We start from the raw sequence: 10,994 nt of genomic DNA on the forward strand, positions 1-10,994 counted from the left end.
CCGGCCTGACTCCATAATTAATGGGGCGCTTGTGCTAGGGTCCCCCTGCCGGTGGCGCTCCGGGACACGCCTTTTTACATAAGATATGGCCCGCGCCGGAGCGGCAGCCATGATTTATGGGGTTCCCTGCTCCAGAAAACCTCTCCCGGGTCGCCCAGCCCTGGAATTTATCAGGGAGTTTGGAAGCGAGGCGAGAAACCTGCCCGTGACATTTTTGGTGGAGTTTAAACAGCACAAACACTGGGGAAGGGAGAGGCCGAGGGGACTGGGAGGGAGGGGGTGCAGGGGGGCACCTGGGTCGGCTTTCCCGCTAGCAGAGCCTGACACGGGGATTCTTGGCTGGTGATTTCTTCAGGGAGGGCACAGGGCAGAGGGGGAGGGGAGGGGAAACACAGGGGGCGGGGGGTGGCCTCTCAGGCATCTCTGGGCCCAGTGGCTTCCATGGGCTGCACCCACCTGATATAGGGGCCCCAGCCTAGCTGAGGGGACTGCAGGGCGAAGGTTTGGGGGCACAGGTGATAAGAATCCAGGCTGTGGTCAGGGCCGAGGGAGGGGGGTGCCTGATGCTGCCTCCCCCAGGGCTCCGGCTCGGTCTCAGAATAAACAGCCCAGCCCTGGCCACACCTGAGCCCGGGCCCTTCCCCTTCGTACATGCTGTTCCCGCTGCTCTTCCCGCCGCCCGCGTGGCGGCCTCTTCACTCCCTCAGACCTCGGCTTCTCGGGCAGTCCTCCTCCAGGACCATCGACTAAGGCGTCAGAGGCAGCGCCGTCAGGGCCACGTGAATACGCTGGGTCCTGATGCGGACAAACCAGCCCTAACGAGACGCTGTTGAGACCACCTGGGCGGGGTGGACGCGGAGCGGGGAGTAGATTCCCATGAAGGAGCCACGGGGTCGTGGCGGTGCCGTGGGATGGCGTTGTGCGTACAGTAAACATGTGTCTCCTCGCCTGGTAGGGATCCACCCTGACATGCTTGACGGGTAAAACAGTACGGCGCCTGGATTGCTTCCACAGACCCCCAAGAGGACACGGGTGCGCACACAGCCGAGCTGGGATGTGACGCTGGCCTGGGCGAGACGTCCTGTCCCCGCCGTGAGGGGCCCCGGGGGGCTCACACCACCTCGCCCGGGGCAGCTCTGGGCAAGAACCCCTCCTCTGCCAGCCCAGGGCTGCCTCCAAGCCTCTGCGCCCCCCTGGCCTCGGGCTGGAGGGGGACCAGGTGGAGGTGCGGCCTCTGGAGGCGGGAGTTAGAGAGCCTGGCGAGGGGACCCAGGAACCCCCCCGCCCCCCCCACACTAGGACACACAGGAAACAAAGGAGGTCTGGGCCAGGGACGGGCCCCAGCTGGGGAGGAGAAGCAGGCGGGTCCCCACAGGTCCCCACACCCGCAGCCAGTGTCCAGGGCTCCCACACAGCCCTGGACCAACACCTAGAAGTCCTGCTCCCGGGGCCCAGCTGGGGAGGAGAAGCAGGCGGGTCCCCACAGGTACCCACACCCGCAGCCAGTGTCCAGGGCTCCCCACACAGCCCTGGGCCAACACCTAGAAGTCCTGCTCCCGGGGCCCTGCTGGCAGGCTCCCCATCTTCCCACTGAGCGTCCGAGGGGGCAGAGACGGAGGGTAGGTCTCTGCGGTTCGCATCTCGCCCCATCAATCACAGCCTGTGGCCGCGGCTCCATTGTCCGCGTCCTTCTCTCTCCCTGTGCTGCCCCTGCCCTTGGCGTTCCTCGGGTGTCAACCAGGAAGGGCTGCCCTAAGGTGACTGACGTGCGTTATCTGGACAGAGTCAACAGGCCCCTCGGCTTCTTATCTCCGGCTTGCCGAGACCAGGAGAGGGGCAAGCAGCAGCTGCTGAGCCTCCCAGGAGGGCGGCTCAGGGCGGAGGCTGCCTGGGAGACAGAGCACCTGGATGGAGGCGCGCGCTGCCTCTCACCTGGAGGAGCAGGGGGTGGGGGAGACCATCGCTGGCCGAAGCAACCCAGGAAGGCTTCAGGGAGGAGGCTGCCCTGCACTGGGCTTTGAAGCATGTGTAGGATTTAGAAGCGGACGGTGCGTGTCAGGCAGGGGACAGAGCTTAAGCAAGGGACAGGAGGGGTGAGAGCAGTGAGGGTCAGAGGCATGAGCCTCGGGTGCGTACATATCAGGGTTGCAGTCCAGCTGTGCGACTTGGAGTAAGGGCTCTGCCTCCGCTGCCTCATTTGCAAACATGAAGATAATAGTACCTACCATTCGGGTGATTGTGAGATTGAATAAAATGACTGCGAAGGCCCAAAGCACACAGTAGGTGCTCAATATATCAAGGAATGTTAGTTAGTGCCTCTGCACCCTTCCTGGTCGGGGAAAACGCTCAGGGGACAGTAAGAACTATCAGTTATTGAAAGCCTGCCTAGGCCGGGTCCACAGGGAGAATCCACAAACCACCCGTTTTACAGGTTAGAACACTGAGGCCCTGAACGGAGCTTCGTTTGCTCAAGGTCGCCGGGCTGGCGAGGAGGAACCGAGCTCCGGCTCAGGGCCGGCTGGGTCCGCCTCTGGGGCTCTCGGGGCCCCTCCTCCTGTGGGGAACGCACACAGTCTCACCCCCAGGGGACAGGGCTGGTCCTGCTGGCTTCTGAGGGGCAGGTCTGGCCCGATGTCTGGGGTCAAAGAGAGAAGCAGACCCGGCAGCAGGAGGTGGGGGGCACGCCACTCTCAAGCCCTCCACTGGAGGGAAGGGCTAGGCGCCAGGGGAGGGCACGGCTCGGGCCACGGAAAGGAGGTGGGAAATGGCGGCTGGGCTTCCTGCAGCCCAGAGGTGCAGCCTGAGGCCCAGAGAGGGGAAAGCATTGCCCAAGGTGGTCATGGAGCAGGGGTGCCTCCGTGTGACCAGGAGGTGGGTGCTGCCGGGGGCTGTGGCGCCAGCTGGCCCCACTCCCTGAGCCTTGTTTCCTGTGGGGCTGGAAAGGTTGGGTAGAGCTCCCATGCAAGACCTGGGGTCCCGCCATCTCTGGGACTCAGCACCTCCAGGGGAGGGAGGGCCCCATGAGGGGGAGTCTGGGAGTCAGAGGGGCAGGATTCCCATTGGAGGCGCGTTGCTGCCCCCTGGTGGCGCCAAGAGACTAACTTCCCCTCCCGTTTCCTAGGAGATCCTCTGGCCATCCATCCAGTACCCACCCTCCCGGTGACCCACACGTGGGTCCAGACCCACCTGGAGGTCCCACCGCCACCGCCCCCACATGAAGACCGAGGGCCAAGACATGCAGAGTCCTATTGGAGATCACAGGGTTTGAACCCGACCGGCCCACATTCCCGTGTGCGACCTTGGGTGGGTTAGGTCACTGGCCCCTGCCTCGGTTTCCCCATCTGTAGAACAGGGTGGTAATAATGGTTTTATTTCATGGTGCCCTTTAGTGTCAGAGAAGATAATGAGTAGTAAGTTCTTAGACGGGTTTCTGGCCCACGGCCGGCACCTGGTCAAGGATGGAGATGTTGTCCTCGCCTGCCCAGGCCCGAGAAGGGACAGGGCATCCCCGCCTCGTCCTGTCCCCCAGCTGAGGCGAGCCCTGCTAGGAGCTCAGCGCAGCCGGCGGCCCTGGGAGGCCTGAGCGTGGAACCCCTGGCTTTGCTTCTCAGTCTGTGGCGTGCAGGGAGCTGCTCCATCAGAGCCGGGCTTGAGGAATGAGCTCATGGAGGTGAAAAGACTGGGCCCGCCAGAGTTACAGGCTCAACTCAGGAAGAGTTTATTGGTCAGGGCTGTGGGGGAGCTGAAGAGAGCAGTCCAGGAGGGCTTCCTGCAGGAGGCGACCAGCCCAGAAGCCCAGGGTAGCTTCCAGTGCCATCTGTGAGCACAGAGGCCCCTCAGCAGCTCCAGGAGCATCCAGGGGCCTCAGCTCTGGCCTAGCTGGGCCTTCAGTTCCTGCAGCTCTCGGCTGTCAATGTTGTTGCCTCCACACACGATGACCACCACGGAGGCCAGCGTGGGGCTCAGGCGGCCCGCGGCCTGGAGCCTCCCCAGGAGGCCCGAGTAGATGGCAGCTAAGGCTGCCCCGCAGGCAGGCTCCACCAACATGCGCTCGTCATCTGCCCAGAGCAGGGGAATGGGGTGGAGAGGAGAGACAGGGGAGACCAGTCAGTGCTCACAGGCTCTGGGTGTTGCAAACCCATGCAGCCAGCCAGCCATCTCGCGGCCTATTTGTGTGACTCCCTCTCCATCCATCTGTCTCTCCACCCATCCACCTTTCCTGTATCTATCCATCCATCTCTTCCTCTATCCATCACTAGACTGTCTGTCTGTCCATCTATTAGTGCGGCCATCAATCAGCTTATCCATTGATCCGCCCATCCATCCATCCACTATCTATCTTTTGACTATCTGTCTGTCCATCCATCAATGTGTCTATTAATCAATGTCCATCCATCTATTCGTTTCCATGTCATTCATCAATTCGTGGCCCCATCAATCGCTTTGCCCATCCGTCTGTCCATTACCCACCTTGTCACTCACACATCCTCCATTCATTCGACACGTCTTTATGGTGCGCCCACTCCCTGCCCAGCCCTGCACTAGGAAGACCCTGGGGACACAACAGTGAACAGACACACCGGCCCCTGCCCTCAACGCGTTCACGACCTAATGATGTAGACGGATTAGAATCAGGCAGTTAGGAGATTAGTGGGATTGGTGCATAGGAAGTGTCGGACCCAGGTGGGATGGGGGTGAGAGATCAAAGGAGGCTTCCTGGAGGCGGTGTCATGACGGCTGAGTAGTCACATGGAGCTGACAGGGAGCAGGGCTGGGGATGGGCAGCTCCGAGAAGAGCGTGTATGAAAGTCTGGAGGCTATAGCGACAGCACAGCACACCCTTCTGTAGCCCCTCCCCTTCCATCCACTCATGGCACGGTCACTGCCCACCCAGCCGGCGACAGGCACTGGGCACACGCTCTCACTCGGGGACCTGGACCTCATAGGTGTCTGAGCCCAGGTCGGGGACAGCGCCCACTCACCGAGGAACCGCTGCACGGCAGTCACAGCCTCGCTGTCCTCCACCACCTCAGAGAGGATCCGCAGCTCCTGCGTGCACGCCAGGGCCCGTGCCGCCACCGTCTTGGCACCCAGGCACTTGGCCACGCTGTAGGAGGGGCAGGTGGGGCCCGGGGTGCAGGATGCAGGGAGGAGCTGGTGAGCCACACACAGACCCAGCTCTCCCTGCTCCCGGCCCCAGCGCGGCCCTGCCCACACCCTGACTTTGGACTTGCAGCTGCCAGGGCTGTGGAAGAACACATCTCTCTTCTTTCCAGCCCCCTGATTTGCGGTGACACATACAGCGTCCATGATGTTGGATGAAGAGTCTGAGGCAGGGGCTGGAGGCTGGAGTGCTCTCTGTTCATTAATTAGTTTATGAGCTGGTTTGGCTCAGTGGATAGAGCGTTGACCCATGGACTGAAGGGTCCCGGGTTCGAGTCCAGTCAAGGGCAAATATCTTGGTTGCAGGTCAATCCCCTGCCCTGGCCAGGGCACGTGCAGGAGGCAACCAATTGATGAGTCTCTCACATCAATATTTCTCTCTCTCTCTGTCTCTCCCCTCTCTTCTACTCTCTCTAAAAATCAATGGGAAAATATCCTCAGGTGAGGATTAACCAAAAAAAAAAAATGCAATGGGGGGGGGGGGAATTCTCTAATGGTGGTGCCCAAAAAACCCACAAAACTGTGTTCATGTTATACAACATGAACAGAAAGATAGCGGTCACAAAACTGTCCGAAGACTATAATCTCCGCTTTTAAAAGTACATAACTGATTCCTTTTACTATGTGCCCAGCACACGCCACTTGTGGGCAATGGTACATGGACGGGGGCAGGGCGGGGAGGGAGGCGGGCAGAGATGGGGAAGGTGCAGCCCATCTAAGCAGCGGGCACTGCGGCCCTGAGTGAGGGTGGCGCTCGGTTTTCTGTGGTTGGCGCTTGCCGACGCTTCCAACGGCAACGCGCCGCCATTGCCTCGGTGATGACACCGACCAGTGGGAGCTGTTTTCTCGCTGAGGAGACGGACATGAAATAGACCCTCCTCCTGCAGCACTGCCTTCAGCTGAGACCCGCAGGCTGCGGCTGGAGTCCCGGGTGAAGGAGCCCTCCTGCCTGTGCCCGCCTGCCCCCCTTGGGGCCAGGAGCCCCGGAAGCTGCATCCTCGCCCTCCAGCCCCACAAACGCCCAGCCCGCGCCGACCTGGTGATGTTGGGCAGCGTGACCAGCCTGCCTGCCTCCATGGCCGCGTTGAAACAGTGGGCCCCTCGGGTCTCCATGGCGACGATGGGCACGTGCTGCCAGCCCACCTCGGCCAGGCCGGCCGACACCCCGGCCAGGAGCCCCCCGCCCCCCACCGCCAGCACCAGGGCCCCCGGGGGGCTCCCCAGGGCCGCCTTCAGCTCCCGCACCAGGCTGACGTGGCCCTCCCTGGAGGAGAGGAGGAGAGGGGTGGGAGGAGCCGGACCAGGGAGACCCTCAGCCCCCCCCTCCCACCCTCAGCCAGGGAGAGGAGACCCCGTCTGCCCAGCTTGCTCAGCTCGCTCAGCTCCCGCCACTGAACGCGGGGCAGAGGCGGGGTCTGACCCCCAGTGCGCCTGGACTCCATGCCTCTTCTACTCTCTGGGCCTCGGTTTCCCCTTCTGTCCAATGGGAGAACCCCGATTCAATGAGGGCTTCTCAACTCTGAGCTGGGAGGGGGGCACCAGCCTTACCATATCAGCGGGTGGTCGAACGGGGGCACGTTCACCCAGCCCTCCCTCCTGGCCAGCTCCTGTGCCCTCAGGTTGGCCTCGTCCCAGACCTAGAGAGCAAGTGCGGTCAGAGGGCCTGGGGGGCAGGCAGCCTCGGGGTTGTCTCGGGGTCCGCTCCTGGGAACCCGAACTAACATGGCATTTCAGAGGGAGCCCCGCAGCCATCTCCTCTCCTGAGGGGACGAAGGGACGCGGGGGCAGAAACAGCTCTGCCCATCCTCTGGCACCACAGTGCCCGCTTGGCCTGGGCCTGGGCCAGGAGCAGGCGGGACAGACGTATAGTCCCGCCCACAGGGACCCTCGTCCAGGAAGAGCTGGGCCTCCTCCTCTTGAAATATTGAAGCAAAATGAGCCTTGAAGCTGTGCAGCCCTGAGCGCCTCTCGCTGGATGCCCCCCGCAGCCTCCTGCCCCTGCCCCAAGCAGCCGGGGGCCACATCCAACCACGGCCCCCCTCCTCGTCCCCCCACGGCTCCCCATGGCCCCCCTCGCTCATCGTCCCCCCACGGCTCCCCATGGCCCCCCTCATCGTCCCCCCACGGCTCCCCATGGCCCCCCTCACTCATCGTCCCCCCCACGGCTCCCCATGGCCCCCCTCATCGTCCCCCCACGGCTCCCCATGGCCCCCCTCATCGTCCCCCCACGGCTCCCCATGGCCCCCCTCGCTCATCGTCCCCCCACGGCTCCCCATGGCCCCCCTCATCGTCCCCCCACGGCTCCCCATGGCCCCCCTCGCTCATCATCCCCCCACGGCTCCCCATGGCCCCCCTCGCTCATCGTCCCCCCACGGCTCCCCATGGCCCCCCTCATCGTCCCCCCACGGCTCCCCATGGCCCTGGGCTGGGACGCCTGTCAGCCGCGCTGTGTTTCTGGTGACCAGGCACCCTCAGCCGCGGCCCTCTTCACACTGGGGTGGTCTGGGATGGAGAGATGCCATCGCCTTCTTGTACCTTGTGTCTCATCACATGGCAAACGCCTGTAAAGCAGCTAGCACCAGGCCCAGCCGGCATTGAGCGTGGGCCTATGAACCAGGAGGTCAGGGTTCGATTCCCGGTCAGGGCACATGCCTGGGTTGCAGACTCGATCCCCAGTGTGGGGTGTGCAGGAGGCAGCCGATCAATGGTTCTCTCTCATCATGGATGTTCCTCTCTCTCTCCCTCCCCCTTCCTCTCTGAAATCAATAACAAAATATATATATTTTAAAGTGGCCCGTGAGGCTGGGGAGACAGGCGCGCTCCTGCCCATCCCCAGCTCCTGCCTCCCGGCCCCCCCCCCCCCCCCGGCCCCGGCTCCTGCAGGGGAGTCTCCTCAGGCAGGCACAGGCAGGGCCAGAGGTCCCAGCCCTCCACACACCACACCTCACTCCCACCCGTCAGCTCGGCCAACCCAAGGGCAGGCCGGGTCCCAGGCAGAGTTCAGCGAGAGGAAGAGGAGGGAGGTGGGGTGGCTTCCCCTTCCTGGGGTCCTTACCTTTCCAACCAGCTGCACCTCGGCCCCCTCCCCCTGCAGCCTCCTCACCACGGGCTGGGAGGTGCCCTCGGGGAGCACGATGGTGGCGGGAATGCCCAGCTTCCGAGCGCAGTAGGCAGCCGCGATGCCCGCGTTGCCCCCTGTGGAGGCAGCAGAAGGCGGAGCGGTGGGCAGCGTTGCCTTAGCCTGTTGACAGACCTTTGCCCCACCTCCTCCATTTCCCCATATGAGTCACCCCTCCCCCACACCTAGATGCCCCACGAGTGAGCCCTCTCCCTGGCCTCAGAGGTGGACACGTGATCTAGATGGGACCCATCAGAGAGCGCAGTCGCCTGACCCGTGACGGGTTCGGGGATGAGCACATGACCCAAGCTGGGCCCAGAAGACCGAGTCATGGGTTGAGGGGAGCGTGGGGAAGGGGTGCTCCCTTTTCGCTGGGGTTCGTAGGATGGCAAGAAGCAAGCCTCACCCTCTTGACGGCCATCGTGCTGCCACGAGGCCTGAGTGAGAAGGAAGCTAGTAGAGAGGAAAGAAAAGCCAGGAGTAGGGAGGGCTACGGATGAGAGCTCCTGGATCCAGCTGTGCCTGAAAGCCGTTTCTCCTGAGACTTTTCAGTTCTTGGAGCCCGGAGCTTACACCTGTATGAACTGGGTTGTGGTCACTTCTACTAATGATGGGAACAGGGCTGGGAGAGCACATACAAATGGCCATCGGACCATGACCTTGAGAGGCTGGACCCTTAAGAGGAGGCCGAGCCCTGATGTCTGCTGCTGCTACAGCGAGCGCCTCCTCCCCCACACCCAGCCCCGGGGACCCTCAAGAGCAGAAAGGTGCGGGGTCACCTGAGGAGCACACCAGGTGCCGGCATCCCTTCTTGGCCGCCTGGGAAGAGAAGGAATGGGGTTGAGGGCAGGGGTCACGGAGCCCCTCCCATTCCAACACCCGCCCCCTCCCTCCCTCCGGTACAATCTCACTTCTCCCCTCCTGCCTGCACACCCTCACCTCCTGGCAGAAATGCCCGATGCCCCGGATCTTGAAGGAGCCGGCCGGCTGCACATTCTCACACTTGAGGAAGACGGTGGTGCCCGCCACCTGGGACAGCGCCCAGCTCTCCAGCAGAGGCGTGACCACGTGGAAGTGCCCGCCCTTAGCGCACTCCGCCAGAGGGCTCTCCATCCCGGCGGGCAACCACCTGGCGGGCCTGGGGAGGACACGGGGCCTCAGCCCAGGCAGCTCCAGTCAGGGCTCCCCCTAACCAGGCCGGGAGAGGAGGAGAGATGGGAGAGTGGAGACGCCCTCAGCTGGTTCTCTTAGCCCCGTCTGGCTGCCAACCTGTGAGACTTCAGGCAAGAACCTTCTCCTCTCGGCCTCAGTTTCCCCATCTGGGCAAAAACCTTTGGACTAGGGGCCTTTCATTCTGTAACCGAGGCTGCCCACAGCACTGGGGACGTAAAACCTGGCCAATAAGAAGTGATGAGTGACAGGGGGATAAGAACATGAGTGTGTGTGGGGGGGGGGGTATTGGGGATTAATGGGGGGGGGGGATGAGGACACATTTGTAATACCTTAACCAATAAAGAAATTAAAAAAAAAAAGAAGTGATGAGTGAATGAAAATGGGAGAATTCATTCATTCATCATTCATTCATTCGAAAAAACATTTATTGAGCACCCACTATGTGCCAGGTGGGTCCATGTTGTGGGACCTGGGCCCAGACAAGTCAGAGGGAGCCCTGCTTTGCCAGAGCTCACATTCTAGGAGGGGAAACAGTTACAGAATTTCTAACAGCCTCACCCGGCGTCCACTCCCAGCCGCCTGTTCCAGCCACACCTGCACCACTCCCCTCCTTCTCTCCTCCGTCATCATTGTCGTTACGTTTTTTCTCTGGATTATTTCATCTATAGACATTTCAACATGTACCTCTAAAAGTGAAGGACTCTTTTTATTCTGGCAAGATTTATTTTATTTTACATTTTTTGTTGAGATATCATCGCCCTGGCCAGGTAGCTCAGTTGGTTACAGTGTCATCCCCATATGCCAAGGTTATGGGTTCGATCCCCCGTCAGGGTACATCCACGAGTCAACCAATGAAAACATAAAAAGTGGAACAATAAGTTGATGTTTCTCTCTCTCTCTCTCTCTCTCTCTCTCTCTCTCTCTCTCTCAACTCAGTTAACATTTTTAATTTAAAAAAATAAAAAAGAGATATTGAATGTAACATATTACATTGAATGTAACATATTAGTTTCAGGCATACAACATAATGATTCGATATGTGTATATATCGCAAAATAATCACCACAATTCGTCTAGTTAACATCTGGCACCTAACATAGTTACAGATTGTATTTGTGTGATGAGAACTTTTAAAATCTACTCTCTTAATAGCATTCAAATATGCAATACAGTATTGTTAACTGTAGTCAATGCTGTTACACCCAAGGACTTTTTATCGTATGTCTTTCGCCACACAGAAGAACTTTTTTTTTAAAACGAAGGCATGCGATTTTTCACAACAGTGTATATTTTTCCAAACTCATTAAATTTTAACTGAAAGTGGGCTCACTTTTTTTATGTAAATTATACCTCAATAATGCTAACTTTTAAAAGTCACACTTAAAATAATTTCTTAATATCAAATATCTGTTAAATGTTCACATTTCTAGTTATCTCGTTAAATGTGCTACCTGGTCATTTTGCAGTTGGTTGGTAGTGGTTTGGGTTTTTGTTGTTGTTTAATATATTTTTATTGATTTTTATAGAGAGGAAAGGAGAG

The 10,994-nt window shown here is 59.9% G+C and overlaps 1 protein-coding gene across 1 annotated transcript; it reads right to left on the bottom strand.

Moving 5' to 3' along the window:
* Nucleotides 1-3,705: 3,705 nt before the first annotated feature.
* SDSL (serine dehydratase like) lies at nucleotides 3,706-9,417 on the bottom strand. Its single transcript, XM_059676116.1, has 7 exons — nucleotides 9,221-9,417; nucleotides 9,061-9,100; nucleotides 8,219-8,358; nucleotides 6,712-6,800; nucleotides 6,200-6,427; nucleotides 4,983-5,107; nucleotides 3,706-4,058 (listed from the first exon to the last, which is right to left on the bottom strand). Exons 1-7 carry the CDS (start codon nucleotides 9,392-9,394, stop codon nucleotides 3,865-3,867), a joined length of 990 nt encoding a protein of 329 aa, XP_059532099.1. The 5' UTR covers nucleotides 9,395-9,417; the 3' UTR covers nucleotides 3,706-3,864.
* Between the last annotated feature and the right edge of the window lie 1,577 nt (nucleotides 9,418-10,994).

This window comes from Myotis daubentonii, chromosome 19, assembly GCF_963259705.1.
Source record: "Myotis daubentonii chromosome 19, mMyoDau2.1, whole genome shotgun sequence".
In the NCBI taxonomy this organism is placed as follows: domain Eukaryota; kingdom Metazoa; phylum Chordata; class Mammalia; order Chiroptera; family Vespertilionidae; genus Myotis; species Myotis daubentonii.

Coding starts and splice junctions, on each gene's coding strand:
- SDSL (XM_059676116.1), bottom strand. CDS start 9,394: ATGGAGAGCCCTCTGGCGGAGTGCGCTAAGGGCGGGCACTTCCACGTG. Junction 9,101..9,220: donor TCGGGCATTTCTGCCAGGAG/GTGAGGGTGTGC, acceptor TTCTCTTCCCAG/GCGGCCAAGAAGGGATGCCG. Junction 8,359..9,060: donor GCACCTGGTGTGCTCCTCAG/GTGACCCCGCAC, acceptor CTGCCTCCACAG/GGGGCAACGCGGGCATCGCG.